The sequence below is a fragment of the Typopeltis vanoorti genome, chromosome 16, assembly GCF_054136105.1.
Source record: "Typopeltis vanoorti isolate ZY-2024b chromosome 16, IOZ_Tvanoo_1.0, whole genome shotgun sequence".
NCBI lineage: Eukaryota > Metazoa > Arthropoda > Arachnida > Uropygi > Thelyphonidae > Typopeltis > Typopeltis vanoorti.
In genome coordinates this window covers 37,750,980-37,777,163 of record NC_143564.1, presented here as the reverse complement: position 1 = coordinate 37,777,163, position 26,184 = coordinate 37,750,980, and the positions used below count along the sequence as shown (strand labels likewise).

Sequence of the window (26,184 nt, the reverse complement as noted above, 5' to 3'; positions counted from 1 at the left end):
TCTTTCCCTCTCTTCATAAGTTTTTAGTTATGCCCACCATAAATGCAAGCATTCATGTTTAGAGTTTATAGGAAAATATGTTATTCACTCCACCCAGCAATTTACAGGACACAAAAAATCGTTAATAATTCATTTGTCAGTAATGAAAGCATTTCTAGTCATACCTGTTCTTTCTCTTCTGTATATTTGCCAATCTCCAATGACTCATTAATGTCAATACACATATTTACACCTTTTAGTAATTTAGTATATCAACCAAATATAGTATTCTCCTTAATTATTGTTTTCTAATATATCCTCAACAAACACATTTGAATTACATTCAAATAAACCATCACAATAAGTGGTGTGTGCGTGTGCTGATATACAAACAAAATTGTGATGCAGCACAGTGTTTTCTCTCACCCCACCATCAGGTGATAGCAATAGTTTTTCAAATGCTCCAGTGGGAATGTGTTAATGATATTGAATAGGATTTGGCCAAGTGGTTAACACATCACTCTCCACCCAACTGGTTGTGGGTTCAAATCCCACTGTAGGCATGGATATTTGTGATTGTCTTCAGGTGAGAGATTAATTTCATCTACCAATGTGAGACCACTTCCCCATTTATTGAAAGTCTGAAGTGACTTGAAAAAGTTCCATGTTTGGTCTCATAAAATAAATAAAATAATAAAAAATATATAAAATTGATAAAAATGGGAAAAAAATCCTTAGTGCATGCATAACAAATGTACTACAGGTTCAAATAACCTTTTGTGGGTGAGAACCACATTAAAAAAAAAAAAAAAAGGAGGGAGATGGAATAACAATCAGTATCATTTCACTGTTACCAAGTTTAAGGTTGTGCATTTTAGAAGAATATTGCATGCAGAATATTTATATTAATGAGAATTTAGTCATTGAAGCTAGCAGCTCGGGAGGTTGTTGTGGGCAGTGAGCTTAAATTTAGGACTAACATTACTGTGATGGTTAAGTCATCGCATTAATCCAAATTTCTGTTTAGTAATCCAAATTTCTGTGTAGACCACATCTACACAGAAATTTGGATTACTGTGTAGATGTGGTCCCCTAGGTTCCAAGGAGTAGAAAGGCAGTTGAAAATACTAATAATGAGTAACCAAAATAATAACTGGCCTATGGAATTGTGCATGTGAATTGTTGAGATTTGAGGAATAGCCACAGGATGGGAAATATGATAGAAATATATAAGTTATTAAGGGGATTTTGCAGTGTAGGTACAAGTGAGATTTGCAGATTATGGATGGTGGAGGTACAACTCAGTATCATCACTGGAATCTAGCTAGGTGTGTTGCTAGGAAGCATGTGAAGTCCAGGTTCTTCTCATGTTGTGTGTATGGATGGACTACTATGGGATGTTGTGAGTGTGTCTTTAGTGAATGTGTTTAAGGAAGAGATGTGATAAGTAGAATGAGTGTCTGTGATGAGTACTTGGGCTCCTTGTAGGAGCATTCATAATAATAACAGGAATACTAATAATTCGGTTTGCTTCATTCAGCTGAGAAAACTAAGGAACTACTTATGTCATTGAATGTTACCTCATAGTTCTGAACTCAGCACTGCAATGTGCTTTTTTTATTTTATTTTTGTTTATTTATTATGTTTTTTGTAGAGTAGAGCATAACATAATGAAGTAGAATGAATGTTAAAATACGGTGCCAACTTGGAATTCAAATTTCAGAATAGCATGCGATATGATGAATTAACACTTTTTTTTTATTTTATACATATATATATGAAGGCCCTTATTAATTACAATTGATGAACAGTATGCAGTAAGGTATTGGTTTGCTAGTTTTCAGGTTTTGTTTTGGTTTTCTGCAGTACAGGAATATGAACAGAACAGTAAGATATCAAACTCTGTACCTCTGCTAACTTAGTGACAGAAAATTAATTAATATCTTAATTATAGCCAATGAATAATTTTTAGGGTGGCGTGTTGATCATTTGATTAACATGAATAGTTGAGTTATCTTATATAAGCATACACACATACAATAAGAAATAAGTTTATCTTCACTATAATGTTTTAATTGCTATTTTAATTTTTTTTCATTCAATAATTTTGTTATTGAAATGTCATATGTTTTGATTGCAGCCATATGTGATATAGGATCGGCATCATTCAAGTACGACATGAGACGATTAACAGAAATTTTAGCATTTCCAAAAGCTTGGTACAGACGCAGTATTGCACGAAGGATGTTTCTTGGGGAACAGAGTTCTGGAGCATTATACAGTGATCAAGGTAAACCAATTATTCTTTTTTAATAGAAATTAGTTCTTATGAAATAAAAGCTAATTGGATACTAAGATAGTGGTTAGCCTTTTCCAAGTTCACCACCTGAGATTGCTCTGCAATCATTCCTGCAGTTGGTCATAAATGACCACAGTACTGTGAGTCAAGAGTATGGAACATTGTGAGAAATTTCATAATAAGAACAGACAAAATTTTATCTCCTCATGATGAATTTTGATGATATGGCACAGACTACCTATACATAACATAGGTGGTTTGCGCCATATTGTGCCAAAAATTTCCTTCTTCTAAATGTAAAAATCAACAGACTGAACAATAGAATTTCTATAATACAATGTTTTAAAGCATTTATATGTCATATTGCTGGTTTTCAAAGCAATGTGGAAAGTTTTTTCTAACCTTTCCATATATGATATTTTAATTCATTAATTATTATTAATGCATGGGCATCTCCATGTTGTCCTAAAATTCATAGCGGAAGACTCAAACTATCAACACAGTATCTATTGTACATCTTCTTGAAACCATTTACATTTAACTCAGGAAAAACCATACCATTCATTCATTCACCACTCTCCAAGTGAAAAATATAGTTCTCATGCCCTTGCTAACCACATTCTTACCCAAATTGCAAATAACTTCTTTTTCTGCTTCCTCTAGAAAGTGCTGAAACATTGACCCTGTATCAATCCTATAAACTCTTTAACTAACTTAAATCTTTCTCTCATATCATCCCTTTTTTTTTCTTTTTTTTGCCTATCAACCAACTTTTGCAATACCCTCAGTCTATCTTCATAGGATGCATTTCACAACTTATCATCTTGATCACTTGCCTCTGTATCCTCTCCACCAATTCCTCATCCCCTAGAAATCCAGGTGACCAGACCTGAGCACAGTAATCCAGATGTATTCATATTAAGGCTTTATATCCTGTGATTATAATCCTGTGAGCCACCTTGGCTACTTTAGCAATATGCCCTTTAAACTTCAGCTTTCTATCTACTTCTACTATCCCCCATATCCCTTACTCTTCCCTCAGTGGTGCATAGCTTGCAATCTTTGTATCTCAAAATGCATAACTTCACACTTTTCCACATCAAATATCCATTATGTTTTTTCTGGCAGCGTATCCAAATTATCCTGCAAGCACTCTACATCACCTTCGTTAACTATTCCCCTGACCAACGTTGCATCATAAGCAAACAACTGAATATCTCCCTTCACATTATTTCCTATATCATTTTTGTTCAAACTAACAGCAGTAGTCCAAGCACAGAGCCCTATGGCACACCACTAGTCACATGCCTTCTCCTGGATTCTTCTCCTCCATATACTACTTTTTAGTATCTGTCAATCAGCTACCTTTTTATTCATATACTACCACCAATTTTACATCCATCCCCATTTGTTGCAGTTTTGTAACAGAGTTCCCTTTATCCAGCTCAGCTGTCACCCTATTAAAAAAGTTAATAGATTACTAATGCATAAACTACCCTTCATAAAGCCGTGCTACCCCCTCATATAGTATCATATTCTTATCCACTCATTCCTGAATTCTCTTTTTGGTAAACTTTTCCAGTACTTTTACCACCACTCCTGAGATACTGATTGGTCTATAATTTGCTACCACAGGCTTAAATCCTCTTTTATGCAAAGGAATTATTTTTCCCTCCTTCCACTTTCTTAGGACTTTGCCATAGATGAGACTTAAATTAAACAGCCTAGTCAAAGGCATTGCCAGTTCCCCTGCACATTCTCTTCAAACACAAGCTAATATCCCATCTATCCCATCTAATATCCCATCCAAGAAAATAACTATCTGAGACAGCATGTAATTGAAAATACTAGGGGTGTGAGAGTGCTTGACCTGGTAATAGCATCTGAGAATTTGACTGTAATGAATATGACCATGTTGCCACCTATTGGTGAGAGTGATCATAAGGTCTTGACCTGGGAAGTGGCTAAAGGTGTGGAATTTTCGATTAAGACAGGGTATATATGGAATTACCGTGCTGGCAAGTATGACAAGCTTAGGAGATTGCTTGGATCAGTGCCATGGCATGTACAACTGCAAGGGCTGGACGTCGATAGAGCATGGGAAGTGGTCAAGGAGCATTTACAGGAGGTAATGGCTGATTGTATACCTAGGGTCGGAATAGTAAAACAAGTAGGGGTTAAATGGATGAATAACACCATTAAGCTTGAGCTGCAAAAAAAGAAACAACTGTGGAGGGAATTTAAAGAAAGGGGTGACCTGCAGGCGCACGAATGGTATAAAGTGCAGGCCAGAAAGGTAACGAGTGTGGTAAAAAAAGCAAAAGTGGATTATGAAAGGAAACTAGCTTTGCAAGCAAAAAAGAATCCCAAACAGTTCTTTCAATATGCTGCAAGCAAGAAAAAAACTGTACACGGCAAAATGATTTTAAGGAATGATGATGGTAAGGAGGTCACTGAATCAGTCGATATAGTGGAGTTACTGAGCGCACACTTTGCAAAAGCATATCATCCAGGTGGTGACATTGAAAAAATGAAGGAACCATTAGTTTATACGGGAATAGCGATGAATGAAGTGGAGGTGACTAGTCTATTACAGAACCTTAATGTGAACACATCTGTGGGATTGGATGGTATACCGGCACAGGTCTTGCGTGAAGCGGCTAAAGAATTATCAGTGCCCTTCACCATGTTGTTTAATCTGAGTCTCAGGTCTGGTTTAGTCCCGAAGGTGTGGAAAGAGGGGAAAATAGTGTCACTGCATAAAGGAGGATCCAAGACTACGGTTGCAAATTACCGACCGATCAGCATATCAGGAGTCGTTGTCAAGGTCTTAGAGAAAGTAGTCAAGGGAAAAATACAGGAATGGATTGATGAAAACGAGATACTGTACAGGGGACAGCATGGCTTTGTGAAGGGTAGATCATGCTTCAGTAACTTGCTCAAGTTTTATAACAAGGTGACGGCTGAACTGGATAAGGGAAATGGGTTTACAGTGATACTGCTGGACCTGGCAAAGGCGTTTGACAGGATATCACATGGAATACTAATCCGTAAACTACAACATATGGGAATGGATATAAGATTGGTGAGATGGATAGGTGGTTGGTTGATGGAGAGATATCAAAGAGTAGTTTATTCAGGAGTAGAGTCCAAAAGACGGCCTGTGACTAGTGGTGTGCCGCAGGGTTCTGTTCTTGGACCACTGCTGTTTAATCTGTTCATTAACGATATAGGGAAGGATCTAAGTGGAACAATTCATTTGTTCACTGATGATGCAAAGTTGGGTAGGGCAATAGTGAATGCAGAAGATGTCAAAGTCTTGCAGAATGACTTAGATAGATTGGAGTTCTGGGCTAAGGAGAATGGATGTCAATTTAATGTGACAAAATGTAAGGTTATGCATTTTGGGGTGAAAAGATTAGCAGCAGTATACCACATTGGTAGAACTGTACTCCAAGAGATTGATGAGGCCAGGGACTTGGGAGTGTTGGTGGATAGGGAGATGAAGTTTAGGGGGCACATTGCAAAAGTAGCTAAATCAGCTCATCAACTCAGTTGGTTGTTGAAAAATACCTTGATGAGCAGAGACAAACAAGTTGTTGTACCTCTGTACCAAGCCTTGATAAGACCTCATCTCGACTACTGTGCCCAGATTTGGTCACCTCGGTTCCTTCTTGATGGGGAGGAGGGGAGATATGATTGGGACATTCAAATTGCTAAAGGGATTCTATAGGATTAATTCAGAGGATATTTTTGAGATCAGGACTGGTGGTGGGAGAACTAGGGGACACCTATGGAAGCTGGGCAAGAGTGTGGTTAGCAGGGGTGTTAGAGCTGGGTTCTTTACTTTTAGAGTAGTAAATGAGTGGAATAAGCTGCCAGAGTCTGTTGTGGGTGCTATGACGGTGAACGAGTTCAAGACAAGGTATGATAGATACTGTGAGAATGTAATCGCATAGTTGTGTGGACATGATGTTTAGGGCATCCCTCGATGAGTCTAAGGACTCCTGGAGTCGCCCGAAATAATAATAATAATAATAATAATAATAATAATTCCACAGCTGTATTTGCATTCAGAGTATGTAGTAACCTAAGTACCTCCATTTCATCAACTTCTGTTCTCACATCAATTCCAATCACCTGTGTCATAACAATATCTTCACTTGGATGGTATACCCTTGCAAAATGATCATTTAGTAACTCAACAGTTTTATCTGCCTCTGTTACTTCTGTAACATCTGTGTCATTCAAGTTATCCTTCCAACAGTCATTCTTCCTCCTATTTGTCACATAATGAAAGAACTCTTTGGGATTTCCTTTGCCCTTCTTGGCTAATTTCCTCTCAATTTGATTTTGCCTTTATTACCATTCTGGTCACCTTTCTTTTTGCCTGACCATTCTCCTTATATGCCCTACACAGCACATTTTCTCTTTCTACAGCACATACTTATCACATTATTCATCCATTACTCTTACCCATTTACACTCCTGACCTTGGGTAGTATACAATGTGATATTGCTTCCTCCAGATAACCCTTGACTATCTCCCATGCACTGTGAACATCCTTTACTTGCAGAACTTTATGCCATAGTACTGCTTCAAACTGCCTCCTAAGTGTATAATAATTACCTGCCTTATCATCAGCATCATCATCATAGTCCACAAAGAACCCTAGAGCAGATATTAGGAAATGTTCCTTACAAAATTCTTCCACGCAGTCTTTGATCAACAATTCACTTTCAACTCCATGAAGTACTGGTCCCACTTTTTATATTGTCTCTCCATTTTATTCTAGGTCTGCTTCTTTTTCTAGTTCCTGGAATAAGACCAAGATCTTGCATTGGTAGACCATTTGATCTGCTGATATGGCCAAGCCACATAAGTTGTTTCCTTTGAATCTTAGTTATGATGTTATCTCATCATCATCATCAAATTCCTGACATGTACCCTCAAGGGTCATCTGTTACTTGTCAAGACTCCAACATTATCAGATCTTATATTTCTATCGTCTAAGCCACTTTATACCATATCAATCCACCTATATCTTGCTCTTCCTCTGGGTCGTTCTCTTGCCAACCTGGCAGAGAACACTTGTTTTGCTAACCTTTCCTCGTCCATTCTGTTTAAATGACCATACCACCTGAGATTAGCTCTGCTAACGCATTCCTGAATGCTGGCAATGTCAAGTTCTTTCCTAATATCCTCGTTTTTAATATGATATTGCCATTGATGCCATCTGTTCACGCCTCTAATCTTTCTCAGGACTCTCATCTCTGCTGTCTCTAGTCTTTGATTAAGTGTTTTACTTCTGACCCAGCTCTCAGATCCATAAGTTAAAACTGGTTTGAACACTGTCTTGTATACAGCTAATTTAGTGTTCCGACTAATTTCTCTCTTATTCCATATGAATTTATTCAGTTGACTTCCTACCATACCAGCTTTGTTGATTCTGTTGTCTATTTCCATATTTAATTTACCATCTTCAGTAAAAATCGTGCCTAAGTAGCTGAAATGTTTTACTCGTTCCACAGGTTCCCCGTTCAAAACACAGTTGACATTTTCAACAATTCTACTTATTTTCATTGTCTTTGTCTTTTTAATGCTGACCTTCATACCATATCCTGACTAAATTGAACAGTTATTCAATTTAGTCAGGGAATCTTGCAAACTTGTAGCTGATTTATTCAGAAGTATAACATTGTCCGCATAAAGGAAAGAGCTGACATTAACATCTACAATTCTGATATCATGTTTAATACCACTTTCCTTCATAATGTGATCCATATAGATAATGAATAACAGAGGGGATAATAATGCCTCACTGACACCATATAACTGTAGTGTATTGAATAGCTTCTCTCTTGGCACCTTGTCATATACCTTTTCCAAATCAACAAAAATTAAATAGAGATCTTTGTTATATTCCCATGCTTTCTCAACTATTTGTCGTAAAGTGAAGATCTGATCCTGACAGCCTCTATTTGGCCTGAATCCAGCTTGTTCTTCACCAAGCTTTTCTTCCACAATTCTTCTCAACCGTTTCTCAAGTATACTTTCATAGATCTTGCCAGAAACACTCAGTATGGAAATACCTCTGTAATTCTCACATTCAGTTTTATTTCCCTTTTTATATATGGGTACTATTAGAGCTTTACTCCAATCATCGGGAATTCGTCCCTCTGTCCAGACTTTCTGAACTATGTAGTACAGCCACTGTAACACTTTTTTATCACCATACTTCAGCATTTCTGGTCGAATATCATCTACTCCTGCTGTCTTTCCACATTTCGAAGCCTTTGATGGCTTTTTCTACTTCAAGTATGGATATGTATTCCTGACTTTATGCCTGTTGAAGGTTTTTTTACCACTGTGCTATCACTGCTTGTTTCATTTAGCAATTTTTCAAAGTAATTACTTCATACTTCAAGAATATCTTTTTCTCCTGTTTTCATGTCACCTTTATCATCTCTAACTCCTTTTACAGCACTCTTTCCTCCATTTCTAAGCTTCTTCAACAACCTCCAGAATATGTTACCACCTTCTTGATATTTATTTTCTATGTTCTTACCAAAGCCCTCCCATGACTTTTGTTTAGCTAGTTTTACACAGTGTTTAACTTTTGTCTCTGTATTCTCTAAGAGCAAAAGCTGACTTATTTGCCAGGAACTTTTGATATGCTTTCTTCTTTTCCTTCACTGCCTCTTTAACTTCCTGTGTCCACCATGGAGTTCTGATTTTTCTATCCTTGCAGACAACCGCACCACATGCCTCTCTGGGTGAATCAATCAGGGTTTTCTTCAAGGCTTGCCACTGAATCTCCATGGTTTGGTTCCTGTTCTCAAACACTTTCATTTTCTTTTCAATAATCTTTCTGTATTTTAGTCTACAGTTCACATCTGAGAGCTGCTCAACTTTTATTCGCTTTAAAACTTTCTTACATGTTATTCTTTTCAATATGAAATTCAATTTTATCCTGCTCAAGACTAAATAGTGATCACTTCCAATTTCAAATCCTTTGTACACTCTGGTGTCCTGCACCAGGGAGAAAACATCACTATCAACAATAACATAGTCAATAAGACTTTTCTTATTCCTTGCTTCTTCTCTCCATGTGAATTTGTGCACATTTTTATGTTGGAACATGGTGTTAGTAATAACCAGTCCATGTTCTAAGCAGAAATCCAACATGTATTTGCCATTATTATTAGCTTTGCTCTTTTCTCCAAATTTTCTAAAAATATTTTTGTATGTCTCGCAATCATTTCCTACTCTGCTATTTAGATCCCCAACAAGGACTTTTTCTTTTTCATTGTGTCAGTTGCTTTTTCTAAAGCATCAAAAAATTCCTCCACTTCTACCTTAGTAGAACCTTCTGTGGGACCATAGGCACAAATAAGTCTCATTGTCCAATTCCCCATTCTGATGTTTTCCCACATCACTCTACTTGAGACTGCCTGCCATTCAAGAAGATTAGCCTTGTATTTTGTGTTGAATATTATTGCTACTCCTTCTTTTCCTTGATTGTCATTTCCTGAATATATTGTCATTTCCCGGCATATGGCGATATACATTCATCTGCTGATAAACAAATTATGATAGAAAGGAAGGGGAGTTGGAAATGTGGGGGTAGAGAGATGTGGGAGAATTATTGGTGAGGCAAGAGGTATGTGAACTTTTTGAAAAACCTGGTTTTTCAAAGATTGGATCTCTCATGTTCAGATACCTTCTTTTTGATGGCATTTACTAAAAGGTGTACATACACAACTCTTCAAGCAAAGTTCTCTTCTGCAAGGATATCCTTATAACTTCATAAGTTATTAGATAGGGTGCATGCAATGTAAGTACCCAACTATGAAGTTCATAGCAGAAGAGGTTGAATATTTCATATACCAGGTTCTACTGTTATTAAAAGATAGAATGTCAGTCTCACGGTTAAGAACAAAATGATATAGTATTCAGGAACAATCTCAGCATTTGGACCATTGTAATCGTTTATTCCAAATATTGGAAAATGAAATTCTAGGTAGTACTAGAGAATGTCTGCTCATGTGTGATTGGTTTATAATTTTTAATGGATTTGGGAAGCTGTGCTGCTTAAACAGCTTCTTCTTATCATGAATTTTAGGCCAAGTGGCCTGTTCTGGTCTCATGCCATCTCTTCCTTGGTCTGCCAATTCTTCTATTTTCCATTTATTATAGTATTTTTGACAGTTTACTCTTGTCCATTCAATTTATATATTTTAACTATTTCTGTTTATATTTACTTATATAGTGGTTAATTGGTAAAATTTCTTCATTTGTTTTATGTCTCTCTTGTATATGCAACTGTTTTTCTGCTGTTTGAATCAGTTTTTTATTTTTCCTTTTACTTCCATATATAAAGTTGGTTTAGAAAGAATACTATATAGTCTGATTCTGGTGTGTTTTTTGTACCAAGGATGGCTTAAATGTATTATTTATGCCCTTTACTTGAACAAAATTTGATATTCTAACGTCTATGCTTAAATAGCAAAATTTTAATATTGGAATCCCTAAGTCTCATGCTTGTTTTTTGCTTATCGTAATCTGCTAGAGAATGTGGAATAGAAAAAGATGCTAGACTGTCAAATGTTAGTGCCAGACCTCTGTAGATACTGAAAGCTAAACAGTTCAGAAATCATATTTTCCATATACAAGTAGCAATATAAACTTATTATTAAAATATTATGGATTAGAATTGAGTGTAGATTTCTCAGAGGGAATCTTCCTTTTTATATCAAACACTTTCTTTTTAATCAAATCTTTCAAATCTGAGTGGGTGCTTCTGATCTAGTGTCCAGTATCCACCTCCTCATGGTGCATCCCATTAGTAGGTAAGATACCTATGTACTTAACAAGGTTGGGCTTTCAGTTTGTGGTTTAGCAAACAAATTTATATTCTTCATTGTCCTAAACCATAACAAAATGATGGTACAATAATGAAATGTTATGAGGTTGGGATGTCAAGCAGATTAACAAAATCTCCCTCTCTCCCTGTGTTCATCAGAGAGCCAGCAAAATAGCAAAAAGTCAGCTACTGGAATAAACTCCACCTACTCAATATCAGCAGAACTACTGAATTCTGCTGATGTTGAGTAGTTGAACTACTGAATTACTGAAACAAAACTGAATTACTGAAATGGGCTACTGAATTACGGAAACATTTTATTTCTAAATAGCAAATAAAAGAGGTATTATTTCTGGAAAAATTCCCGTGTTACTTCTCTTAAAAACTATTATTTTTACGGCTATTTTTGCCTGTTTTCGTTTAGGAGTGACCCTTTTTTAAAGTCATTGGCTTTTTACTCAAGAATTCTTAGGGTATTACAGATGTGTTTTAGAGACAATATATGCAGAATAATAGAGGAAGAAAATTTGCACATACCTTGCACAAACTTTGCACAAACAACAACATCCTTATTTGGATGTTGTTGTTTGGTTGTCTTCATTCTGCGATGTGCATACTTCTGCTGTTAAAAGGGAGGCGGGTTGAGGCAAAGTGGGAGAATTAATTTGAAAAAACCTGGTTTTTTTTAAAATTATACATACATATATTATTATTTTTAAGGGCGCTTTTTTTGAGGAAGGGTTTATGGGAAAAGGGGCCGGGGAGAGGGTGCGAACCATTTTGACCCTTGTGTCATCATTGGAACATCTTGGGATAAGTGTAGGCTAGGTCCTGTTGGCTTGGTGTTTCTGCCTTTGAAGTGCTTCTGTTATTGCCTGTTGGTCGGAGTTGTGACCTGATTTTTATGTTGTAGAGCTTCCAATACTCAGAGATTATGTAGGGTCGGTGGACGTCAATCAATCCACTGACCTCCTCAATCAACGTCCACCGACGAAGATGTTATATTCAGGCAGTGATAATTGGAAGGAAGGAGTAAGTGGTCAGCACTAAACAAGACTCAAATCATCTTAAGTAGCATGGTATGGACAGACATCAGAATGGAAAATTGAACAATGAAACTTATGCTGTTAAAAAGGATTTTAACCTATGGGCCAACAGAAGCTTCTATTAAGGAGAAAATTGCAGAGTTTATCGAGTTATAGTGAAGGCAGCTGACATAAAAAAAAAAAAGAGGAGGAAAAATTGGTCCTTGTTGTAGATCAGAATAGCAGAGAGTAGGAAATGAATATAATACATGTAGAAATCATAATGCTAATTAATAATTGAAGTCACTTGCATAAAATTGTTTATTTGCAGAATTTTGAGCTGTGTTTCATGGCCATTTTCAATACAGGAAGATAACCACAAAAAAAGAGAGAACAAGAATTAAATTGAAAGAGCATGATATTATATGCACTATCAACTGCAGGAGAATAACTCCATTTGCAATAATAGATATCAGGAAATAAATAAAAATAAAATAATTAATTGCAGTTTATGAAAATTAGTAAGAACTTTGGTGTTGTTCTACTGAATTCTATTTTGTAGATAAGGTGTAGTTTGCTAAACTGGATTTATTGTGCTCCTTAAGTGAAATATATTCTTGATGTTTGAGATGAATTTGGGCAAAATGACCAGTCTGTCCATAATAACATAAGCCACAAAAGCAGGGGGGGGGGGGGGTTTGTAAACTCCAGGATAAGAAAGAGAAGGATATTTGTCTTTTGGAGAGATAAGGAAGGTACATTAGTTTATGAACTGGATGGAGGGGGACTTGTAAGTCCATCTGGTGAAGAAGTCTTGCTATTTTTTTCTGAAAGGCCTTTAACATGTAGAAGATAAATTTGGGAAATTTCTTCTTGAAAAGGATTAAGATGAAGGCCATAATTATTGATTATTTTATTGACAGTTTTTGTATTATAACCATTAGAAGTAAAAGTGGCTCTGATAATAGACAATTCCTAGTTCAGAAAATCAGTTGAACATATTTTATGAGCTCGTCGAATAGAGATTTGACTACACCATATTTCTGACAAGGGTGATGATGTGAGTTAAAATCTGTGTATTTGCTAGTATGAATTGGATTTCTATATTGTGAGAATTATAGTAAACCTTAGAAAAGAAATAATGAAATGTATGAGCAAATTGAAGATATATGGAACATATTCAAATAAAGAGACAACACAATAATAATGGGAGATTGAATACTGTAGGAAAATTTGGCTTAGGACAGAGAAATGACATAAGACAACATCTAGTAGATTTCTGCAAACAGAAGGAATGAATAATCATAAACACAATATTCCAAACACACAAAAGAAGAACATATACCCGAAAGGCACCCGGAGACACAAATAGATACCAATTTGATTATATAATGGTTAAAACAAAATTTAGAAACCAAGTCAAATTTAGTAAAGCCCTCCCCGGAGCAGATGTTGATAGTGACCACAACCTTGTATTAATGAAAAAAAAAACAACCAAAAAAAACAACAACACATAAAGATCAACATATTGAAACTAAAAAATGAAAACATCAAAAGACAATTTCAGGCAACTGCCAAAAAACTAACACAAGAAAATGCAAAGGAAAATACAAACAATTACGATAAGTGGAATCAAATAAAAGACAGTATCCTAAAAGCTAGTAACAAAATACTAGGAAGAGAAAAGCAAAATATAAAAAAACCATGGGTAACTGAAGAAATATTAAATTTAATGAGAAAAGGAAGCTATACAAGAATACAGAAAAGTCAAACACAAAGTTCAACAAGAAATTAAAAAATCTGATAACAAAAAATGCAAGCAAGCAAAAGAAGAATACCTCCATGAAGAATGTAAGAAGACAGAAGAACTGTTTAATAAAGGAAATCTAGAAACAGCTTATAGCCAAATAACAAAAATCAGCAACAAACTGAAAAAGGCCACACATTAATAAATGAGAATGGTAAACTAATTATTTATTCTGAAGAAATATTACAAGAATGAAAAAAAATATCTTGAACACCTGTATCAAGGAGAAGAACAGGAAGAAAATGACACAGAAACTGAAGACAATAGTGGACCATCAATAATAAAAGATGAGTTTGAAAAAGCACTTCAGGACTTAAGCCAGAAGAAAAGCCGAAGAATCGATAACATCCCAAGTCAAGCACTTCAAAATCTGGATGAGGAAACAAAAAATTATATATTTGAACTAATAGCTAAAATATATGAAAATGGAGATCTCCCAGAAGACTTCACAAAATCTCTGATAATACCAATCCCCAAAAAAGCAAATGCCCTCCAATGTAACCAACACAGAACAATTGCCCTAATTACACACATTAGCAAAATCCTATTAAAAAATAATACAAAATCGGATATATAAAATAATAGATTCACAAACTAGAGGAAGACCAATTTGGATTCAGGAAAGGAAAAAGAACAAGAGAAGCAATACTAAGCCTGAGAACTATAATCGGAAAAAGAATGGAGCTAAACCAAAAAACATATACATGCTTCAGGGATTTAGAAAAAGCATTTGACAAAGTTAACTGGAAGATGATGTGGAATATTTTGAAGAAAAGTGATATTGACTATAATGATAGAAGATTAATCAAACATATATACATAAGAACAAATAATAAGGAAGAAACCATACATATTAGATGTGGAGTAAGACAAGGGTGCATATTATCACCCTTGCTCTTCAACATATATATTGAAAATGCCATCAGAGAAGTTAAAGAAAAAACAAGAAGTGGCATAAAGATTGGTGGAGAGGAAATATTTTGCCTCAGATTTGCAGATGATATTGCATTCATAGCAAAAAGCAGAAGACCAAAAAGTTAATCGAAACAACAAATGAAAAATTTAATAAATACCACATGAAAATAAATGTTGAAAAAACCAAAATTCTACTGGCAAGCAAGAAACCAAATATCATAAAGAAAATTAAATTAAATGGGAAACAGATAAAACAAGTAAAGAATTACAGATACCTTGGGAGTACAATAAATGAGGAAGGAAGATCAAAAGAAGACATAAAGATAAGAATAGGCATAGCAAAAAACCAATTCAATAAAATGGAAAAGGTATTAAAAGGAAACTTAAGTCTACAACTAAGGAAAAAACTTCTAAAAACTTATATATGGAGTATAGCACATTATGACAGCAAAACATGGACAATGGGAACAGTAGATATTAGAAGACTGGAGGTATTTGAAATGTGGTGTTGGAGACAAATGCAAAAGATAAAATGAACAGACAAAAAAGTAATGAAGAAGTGCTTAAGGAAGTAAATGAACCCAGAACACTGATAAAGACATTAATAACATGAACAGACAGATGGATTGGACATATCTTATGACATGAAAATCTGACAAGAAGAATAATAGAAGGCGAAATTAAAGAAAAAAGAGAAAGACCAAGGAAAAGATACTTTGATCAAATAAAACAAAGTACTGGACTAAAAACATACTATGAAATAAAGAGGAAAGCAAACAGAAGAGAAGAATGGAAGGAAATGCTGCTGAGCTACCAGTCATAAGACTGATGCAATAGAAGAAGAGAATTGAAGACTGCCATTTGGTTGATGTAGAATGAGAAATGTCCAGAAAATAAAACATCATGAAAATTATGGAAACAACTACCATGTTAGATTATAACTTTAGTTTAATATAAACCAAAACAAACACTCAATGTTTCAACTTTCACATTAAGGTCATCATCTGGAGTATATACATATATATATATACAAAGAAACAAACTACGCCACATTCTACATGCCATGCTAAAGTTACTGACCAACAGTTACAACTATTGGCCTGAACCTCTGGTGAAAAAAAAAATAATAATAAAACCTTACTACATCAAAGATAGAGTCCTATTATTATTATTGTTATCTATTACGTTACAAAATTAAATTAAGCTAGAGAGCATCATGTTTACAAAAAGGGAAAAAATTAATAAATAATAAATAAAAATAAAAGATTACTTATATAAGTATACATATAAATTACAACCAACCGGTATGGATAGCAGCCAATAAAAGCTGAAAAATTGCTTCGAGTCCTAAAGTGAGGGTTTGCTGGAAACTAAGTGGACTGAATGTGTGCCATCCAAATCCTTGAGATTTTTATGCCACTATTATTGTTAAGATTAGGGTAGTTAATCAAAATTTCACAGGCTTCTTTAAATTTCCATTCATACCAGGTTTTTGTATGATAACAAGCAAGTACTTTTCCAATCAATTTGGTGTAGGTGTTAAGTGCGTGATCTGAGAGACATGCTTCACCAAAATGTTAAATTTAATGTGTTATTTGTGCCCTGTTTTTTTATGGATAGGGATTGTACATCCAGTTTCCCCAATATAAGAGAAAGAGGAAGACCAAGGAAAAGATACTTTGATCAAATAAAAGAAAGTACTGGACTAAAAACATACTATGAAATAAAGAGGAAAGCAAACAGAAGAGAAGAATGGAAGGAAATGCTAAGGGGGTGGGGGAGGATCCTTAGAGGATGTTTTTTAATTTTAAAAGTGGCATTAAGATTATAATGGTGCAGGATTCTATTGATTTTTTTAATAACCCTTTAATGTAATAATATAGAATACAGTAAAACTGTATTCTATATTTTTGCTATAGCCATGTATTGCTAATAATTTTTAATTCCTGTTCAAGAGCTTGTACATTAGAGCAAATTGTTATAGCTCTGTTTTTGAGGATGTTAATGACTCCAAATTTTTGCAAAGCATGGTGATATGAATATATCACCACTCATGTATATATTAGCCGGCATGTAGGTTTGCGGTAAACAGCTTCCGTATAAAATTTAGCATTTAGGGGGATAGAGGTGAGCCCATAGCTGTACCTTCCTTTTGTAGGTAAAATTTATTTGCCACATGAAGTAAGCAGAACATAGTGTAAAATTTCGTGTGATAAATTAATATAATTAATTTATAGAACTTGATTTTACAGGGGTTTTAGATCTAAATAATGTAAGAAAAATAATATAAGAATCCTTTTGTCTAGAAATTTACTGTATTGAAAATTGTGTTAAATAATTCCTGAAACGTTCCTTAAACGTTGCAGGGAATTCTCTATCATTCCAAAGTTCCTCATAGTCAGAGGTCATATCAACTTTAAATAATTCCTGTTAAAATATTGTACTTAAAATTAGAAAAATAGAATAAGAGATATTATCATTGTAAGCAAGCAATAAGAATATTGTATCAGAAAAGTATCAGAAAACAACACCCTCTCCTTCCTAGACACTCTAATTACTCGCCAGCCTGATGGATCTTTGGTTTTCTCTGTTTATAGAAAACTCACCCATACAGGCAGATACATTCACCAGCAATCCCCCTCCCCTCACAACAATATGGGGGTTATTAAAACACTATATAACAGGGCAAAATTAATCTGCTCAGATGACAGTGTCCTAACCACTGAACTAAACCACATCCTCAACACTTTCTTAGCCAATAGCTACAACCCCCAAAAAATACTAAAATCAGTAAACCACATCTCCCCCTTCACAATAAAGATTACACTAAATCTATCACCATCCTCTACATCCGGGACACCTCTGAGAAAATAACCAATATCCTCAAAAAATGACCGAACTTTTTGTTATAGACCATATAAAAAGTTGTCATCCCTTATCTGCTTTATCAAAGACCAACCGCTTCCCCTAGACCTACCTGGTGTATACCAGGTCCCTTGCAGCTGTAAATTGTCCTACTTTGGCCAAACAGGCAGGACAGCGAATATCAGGATTTCAGAACACAAAGACTACATCCAGTTTCACCAGTACAGCCACTCTGGGCTTGCAGACCATGCCATAGATACTCGCCATAGAATTCGTTGGAAGAAAACTAAAATAAGACACCACACCAAGTTCAAGTACAAAAGATTATTCATGGAATCATCAGCAGCTCTAAAAAATGTTCCAAATCTCAACAAATTTGGGTGCATGAGACTACCCCAAATTTGGGAGACTTCCATCATGAGAACTTCAGCCCAACAGCCAAGGCAATGCAATTAGCCCACTAGGGGGCACCATTAGGACTTTAGGAACAATATTAGTTTCTTGCCTTCTTCCTTATTTGCTTTTGTTAGTGCCTGCGTGTACATACCATATTTGTATGTTCTTGAAGATGGCAACGTTGATGTTGCCGAAATATTGAAGGTATTCATTTAAATTTTCTTTTAATTAATATCCATTTTATGCATTGTAAATTCCTTAAGTTAATTACCAGTTATGTATGACAACATATGATTATGTATGACTAAGCCTTGCTACAAGAATTACATTATATCTTCTGCTTACATATCACTTTTCTGTAATATTAGTTTCACTCATACTTGACTGAATACTTATCCTCTTTGTACCATGAGGCACAAAGAGGATAAGTAAGTAGTAGTAATAATTGACTACTTGTCATCCTCTTTACTTTTTAAATTTCTTTTCTGCATGATGGAAAAAATATTAGTGAAGAGAAATAAATAGCTATTTAGATCCTGATTTAAAAAGCTATGATAATCAGTGAACTCTTCAGAAGATTTTATTTTCTGCAGTCATTGCTCACTATAGCAAACATCATTATAGTGAATTTAGTTGCTGTAATTTGTATAACATCATTGCCCTGCTAAAGGAAATTCACTATAGAGAACTATCGATTATTTAAAAAAAAAAAAAAAACATTCCTGTGAGTTTGCTGTAATGAGAATTGACTGGATTATCTGTGTATCAAAATACTTGTTTAACTTTTCTCTTATCATTACTTAAAAATACATTGTATAAAAATTAAACATTAGCTTTAGCATTAATCAGTAGCTGATGAAGAATATTTATTCCTTTTTAGAAGATTCTGTTGAAACTAGTAGTAGCAGTGGTACTCTTTCTCCAAGTGTAAGCAAGTCAGATTACTTTCCATATGTTCCTCCTCAGTCTCCATCTTCTGCACAGGCGACTAGTAGCAGTAGTAGTAGTGGAGGTGGTGGCAGTAAATCGCCCGGAACAGTATTGGCAAGTAGTCAAGTAGGCCAGACTAACATTACTACTAAGGTATCATACAGTATGTTCGCTGATACAGATGCTCATAAAATTACATCACATTCAGTTATTGGTCAAAAACATCCTCGAGACAGATTATGGCTAAATTTGGAAGAAGGATTACCAAGAAATTCCATGAAGATTGGAAGTAAGTAATACTTTTCACTTAGGCAGGGTGAAAGTTATTTATATATATATATATATATATATATGTGTGTGTGTGTGTGTGTGTACTCAGTTTTCTTTCTTATTTCTTGGATATATATATGTGTGTGTACTCATTTTCTTTCTTATTTCTTGGATATATGTGTGTATGTGTGTGTGTGTACTCATTTTCTTTCTTATTTCTTGGATATATGTGTGTGTGTGTGTACTCATTTTCTTTCTTATTTCTTAGATTCAGCATTCGTTTTCCTTGTTGTGCTTTAGAAACTATTGTCTTGGCCCTTCTACATTTTCTTTCTCTTATTTATGCTTTCGTAACTGTTTCAGAATTCTTCCAAATGTTCTTTTTATCTTGCTTACTCTTTGCATAATTGTCTCTTACAATGAAGATTAGATTACCTTCTTTCTTTCCATGAATATGAAACAAATAACCATAACCACAGTTTTTTAGGTTTATAGAGAGGGGAGAAAAAAAAGAAACTCATGCAGGGATCATCATTGCATTTTGAGCACTAAACTTTCTTTGTGTAGTTATTTAATTAGAAAGTGAGATATGTTGCATGACTGAGTATCTTCATTTGATCCTGTACTGACAGCCAGAGTATGCTCTCAAAGACTAGGAAGTAATGCAGAATACTGTAAATTCAGCATATTATTATTATTATTGTAACACTACTGAGGTATCCAAGGACTCTTGGATACCTTGGTGGTGTCACATAATGTATAAGGATAATGTTTCTCGCCATCCTTATAATAGGTGAAAGGCCAACAGGGAAAATGTCAGCCTTCTTTATTTAGATAAACTTAAGTGGAGTGTCCCAAAACATTTTTAAAAAATGCTATGTTCTTATGTAAACATAGTATCAGTGACACTCAAACTGCTGTGGGCAACATCACTGGAGAGAATACCAGTTATAGTAATATCTCATAAAACACTCAACTGTTCTAGAGGTGTGATGTCAGAATTGGATCTGTTTGATGTTCGAGATGAGATATTTTCAGGTATGAGGGTAATCCTGATATGCAGGGATGGTGGTGTTCTTCTGACTAGGAATATCACCTTAACTTTAGATACACCGAAACATCCAATATCCATAAAAGCAGGATATCTCAAATGCCCTGTTAGGCACTATATCTCTAATCCACTAAGGTTCTTTGAATCAGAAATATAGACATGCCCAAATAGCCTATCATGGTTTCACCATCTTTGTCCAGTTTGGTAGTAAAGAGCATGATCATAAATCTTTCTCTGCAAAGAAACCAAGATGTATGAACTGAGAAAGAAACATTCAGTCCTTGAACATGGCAAAAGAATGCAGAGAGAAAACTAGTTACAACCTTCCCTTGGTACTTACTACAGGCAAAGAAGGTGGCAGATAAGAAAATATCAAATGCAGCAAAACCCCATATGTCTGAACCACCTCTATAATTTCAGCATCCCTGATTGTAAGTGTTTCTCTTTGGAGTGCATGAATTATCCATGCAATTATAGCATCACTCCCGGAGCAATTCCCCTGAAATGAGAATTGGCTTGTCAAGAAAATCCACCAAACACATATAAATTAAAAAAAAAAAACATTACTTCTGTATCCATAAATTGAAAGTAAACACAAGAACTGATGATGATATATCAGTTGATGCATTAAGCATTTTTCTAGAGATTGGCTGTCCGTACATCCCAAAATCAAATTGACAAACACAAACTAGACATAGGTAAGCTCTAAACCTCTTTGAAAATTAGATAAGTCTATACATAGCTTAAAAAAAAAAGAAAAAATAGAAATAGAAATGGAAATTCTTACAGTGGAACAGTTGTGGATTCAGCCAAAAATATATATGACAACAAGCTTTTTCTGCAGAAAAAATAAACCCATTTGTTTCTTTCTACAGGTTCAAAAGTCAGTCAGGATCCACCTTAAGGCATCCAACTATGATTCAGAGATCAGAACACTTGTTCTTGGAGATGCAATCCTTATGGGCAACCATACCACTTTTCAGCATATCCAACTTAATACTACTCTGGGAACTGTGGCCATCCATCTCTCAGTAGGATTTCTTATTACAGTATTTTCCATTTATTTGCCACCTCATTCTGAGTTAACTTGAAATGAATTCAATAAAATTATGTTGCAACTGCCTCTATCCATACTTATTACAACTTTAATGGCCAACACTCTCTGGGTGTGCCAGTATGAATGGATGATACTGGAATGTTGAGCATATGCTTAATGACAGTGACCTCTCTCTCTCTCTTCTTAATAATGGATGCAATATGTCCTTTTTCATTCTACAACAGTTCTTATAATCTGCTCCTCTACCATTCTGCCACTGTTTATGTTGGATGTTAAAGAATATATACAAGCAATCACTTTTTGTGCTTTCCAGTATATCATCATAAAAACATGTACTCTTTCACAGATGCCCAGATGGAAATTGGCCAGATGGCCAGTCTGAATGGACTACCTTTTCACATCTTGCAAATTTAATACTGAGCCACTCAGCAAAACACCTATGAACAAAATAGTGATACATGTACCAGATTGTATTATCTGGGTATTAACAACTTCAAATTCAAAATTATTAGCTCAATTTTCACACTGTCCCAAATCATGTAGGACCTTGTGTGACAAGCATCCAAAAAAGGAGCATGGAGTAAAATTCAAATACAGTAGACACTGCTTATTGTGATCACTTTGGGGCACTCACATTTCAATAACAATAAGTGGCTGATAACATTAAGCAAAAGATAAAGAAAATTGCATCAGTTATTTCAATTTATTGTTATGAACATTGTTTAATTTAATTTATTCTTATAAACAACTTTTTAATAAGCAACAACATAAAATTTATTTTAAAAACTTATCTAGTATTGTCTGTCATAAATGAGGAAAGGGGAAACTCCATATGAAATAAATAAATAAAAATTATTATTATTACCATTATTACATGTCATGGAAGCAAGTCTCAGAGACTTGCTTCCATGACATTGCTACCAAATGCAATGCATCAAGAATGGAAATCTTTTTTGCAGTTGCACTTGCATCAGATTGGTCTTATATATAATCAAGTTCAGCTATAATTCTTGCATGAATTTTGCTGCGATAATAAGCTTTAAAAGCTCGGATGATGCCTTGGTCACATGTTTGAATTAACGATGTAGTGTTCGAAGGCAAGAAAATTACTTTGATGTTCTTTAACAATAAATTGTTTGTGTGCGCACTGCAGTTGTCTACTAACAAGAGAATTTTTCGCTTTAATTTAAGATCCACTTAACTAACCAATTGTTGAAAATGTCATTAGTCATCCAAGTATTTGCACTAGAACAGTAGTCAACAGGCAGACTTTTGACACCTTTAAAACACCGAGGATTTTTACTTTTTCCAGTCACTAGGAGCTCTCGTTTCTCACTTTCATATTAGCACAACAAAGAACTGTCGCTTTCTCTTTTGAAGATTTAAATCCTTTAGTACTGTACTTCCATTTGTAAACAAATAAGTATGTTCAGGCATTGCACAAAAATAGAGTCCTATTTTGTCTGAATTGTAAATATCCTCGGGAGAATATTCAGCAATAATTTTTGGCCACTCAGTGTTAATCCATGCATCAGGTGATAAAAAATCAGCACTTTTTTCTTCACTATGAAAACGCTTGTACACAATATTCTCTCACTTTTTCCACCTAACAACCATCCGTTAGTTGCGGTGAAATTTTCTGTGCCCATTGTTTTTGTAAGTTCTGCTTTTTGATGCATCAAAGGCCCATTAATCAAAGCATTCTTTTCACGAACATTACTAAACCAAATGTTTAATGCTGATTCAACTTGAGTATCCTTACTAGATCGAGGCTCTCTTCCAATCCATGTTCTTATTAGTAAGAGCTGAAGTTTCAATGTTTGATCTGTTTTTTAATATCTTACACAAGAGTGGTTTTGAAATTTTTAAATGCACCGCTGTACTACACTGACTCATTTTGGGAAACTTATCATAGCACTCCAAAATTCTTTACTTTTTTAATTGCTTCTGCCATAATGCTAAGGGCTGTTTTAATGAGCACTTAAAGTCAAATTCACTTACTGAAAGAGAGCACAAAAATAAACTCGAAAAATCATAATTAGACTGTATTTATACCCTACTGCATTTTTATTATTATTATTATTATTATTAAACAAGACCTCATGGAGTCAAAGACTCATCTAGGAGGTCCTTTTATCTCACACACATCTCATCATACCGTGTCTTAAACACATTCAAACTCCTTGCAGAAACCACACTCTCAGGCAAGGCATTCCAATCACTCGCAACTCTGCACGAAAAAAATCTGCCTCTCACTCCCCTACTCACACCCTCTTTATACAGTTTCCAGGGATGACCTCTGGTTCTCCCCTGATCTCCCACTATTCTCTGTAGAACTTCTCCACCTTTGATCCTATAACAACCCCTTACCAACTTGTAGGTCTCTATCATATCTCCCCACTTCCTTCTCTCCATTAGACTCTGCAAATTACATCTTTTCAATCTTTCCTCATACTCGACATTCCAGAGGTCAGAAACTACCTTAGTCAGTCGCCTTTGGACCCTTTCCAACATCTCTTCATCCTTCTGAAAACCAGGTGACCAAATCTGGGCACAATAGTCCATGTATGGCCTAATCAAAGCCTTATACAATGGAACAAGAATCTCCCTACTTCTACATGTCAGTGTCCTCCGCATCATTCCCAGAAGTCTTTGTGTTGTCATCACAATTTTGGCAATGTATCCCCTAAATTTTAGATCCTTATCCACTATCATCACCAGATCTCTTATTTCCTCTACTTCCAACAATATATTCTCACCAAGCAGAAATTCTGCATCCCATCTTTGTTTTCCAAATTTTAAAACCTTACATTTTGCAACATTGAACTCACATCCCCATTTGCTTGCCCAATCACTCAATTTATTCAAGTCTTCTTGCAAGGCCACAACATCTTCACTACTCTTTATGGTTCGTCCCAACTTTGCATCATCTGCAAACAATTGAATATCTCCATCGAAATCTTCGCCAATATCATTAATATACAAGTTAAATAGTAATGGCCCTAAAACAGACCCCTGAGGCACTCCACTAGTGACTTTCCTTTTCCTGGATATTGCATCCCCATACACAACTTGTTGATACCTATCAGATAGCCAGTCTCCAATCCAATGCACTAATCTAATATCCAACCCCATCTGCTCTAGTTTGACTGTCAACTTATCATGAGGTACTCTATCAAAAGCTTTTGCGAAATCTAAGTATATTACTGTGTATCCTTCTCCTCTGTCCAAGGAAGCAGTCACTTTTTTGTAATAAGTAAGTAGATTACTAAAACATGACCTCCCTTTAGCAAATCCATGCTGTCCATCAAAGATTATACCATTGTTGTCAACCCAACTCTGGATCCTAGTTCTCACAAGCTTCTCCAACAACTTAACCACAACACCTGACACACAGATAGGCCTATAGTTTGATGCTTGAGTTCGATCACCTCCTTTATGAAGTGGCACAATCTTGCCCTCCTTCCACTCTTTAGGGACTTGGCCAAGTGCAAGACTCGTATTAAAAAAATATGTCAAGGCAGGTGTCAACTCTCTGGCAATTCCTTCAGAATACGCGGTGATATATTATCAAGTCCCACAGCCTTATTTACATCTAGTTTACTCAACTCCCCAGACACCTCTTGCTCACTTACAGTCAGTCTGTCCTCCCCATCATCAACTGCTCTCAATCTCTCCATGAAGTCACATTCACAAGATTGAAAGATCTTTATGAACTGCTTATTAAGTATCTCCACCACACATTCTGCAACAGCTGTCTTTATACCATTTCCTCCAATCAATGTCATCCTTCCATATTCATTCTTTCTTTTGCTGGCTACATATCGAAAGAACTCCCTAGGATTCTTTTTGGCTTCATTAGCTAACTACTGTTCATACCTCTCTTTTGCTACTCTTACCAACCAAGTCACCCTCCTTGCCTGGTCTTTGTAGACCTCATGAAATTGGTTACTTCCACTTCTCTTATGCTTCCTCCACAATGCCCTTTTTCTCTGTATTGCATGCTTAATCTCTTTATTTATCCATCTCACACCTATCTTATTTAACCTTCTCACCCATGGTATACATTTAGACATTGCATCTACTAAGTAGTTTTTGAAAATCCCTCAAGCTGCATTGATCTCTTTTCCAGCTAACTCCTCATTCCATGCTACACCTGCAAGCTGTCTCCTGAGCTCTTCATAATCTTCCCCCTTGTAGTTCCACATATACCCTTTTTTCACAGGGGTCCTTGCACTGCAGGCAACCACCCAGGTAATCACCTCATGGTGATTACCTGGGTGGTTGCCAGCCGTGCAAGGACTTTCATCAACTGGTGGATGATTTGACACCTCATTGATAATTACATCCTCCGATGAGATGACCAAATCCAAGACCATTAATCCTCGTGTGCCCTCTGTTACATACTGTCTGAGGTAGTTATCCCTCAAAAACTCAAGAAACTCATTTTCTTTACTTCCAGTTGCTATCTCTTCATTCCAGTCTATATTGCCATAATTAAAATCACCCATAATGATCACCCTTTTCTTATTTGCTTGGCTTATTTGACTATACATTTCACTATCACCACCATCCACATTACCAGGTCTATAACAACATCCCACCAAGTATTTGATTCTATTCACCTCCATCTCACACCATACTGCCTCAAAACCACTGGCCCAATTTCCCTCTTGCATCTCTACCTTGTATGGACATAACTCTTTCTCTATCATCAACAGCA

At 35.5% G+C, this 26,184-nt stretch overlaps 1 protein-coding gene across 1 annotated transcript in view; it reads left to right on the top strand.

Annotated features, from left to right (window-relative positions):
* The window catches only part of tweek (transmembrane protein KIAA1109 homolog tweek), a 1,221,702-nt gene that overhangs the window by 984,527 nt on the left and 210,991 nt on the right, over positions 1–26,184 (top strand). The window contains 2 exon segments of the mRNA XM_090406645.1: positions 2,120–2,269; positions 19,034–19,372. Coding sequence (XP_090262771.1) covers positions 2,120–2,269; positions 19,034–19,372 — 489 coding nt within the window.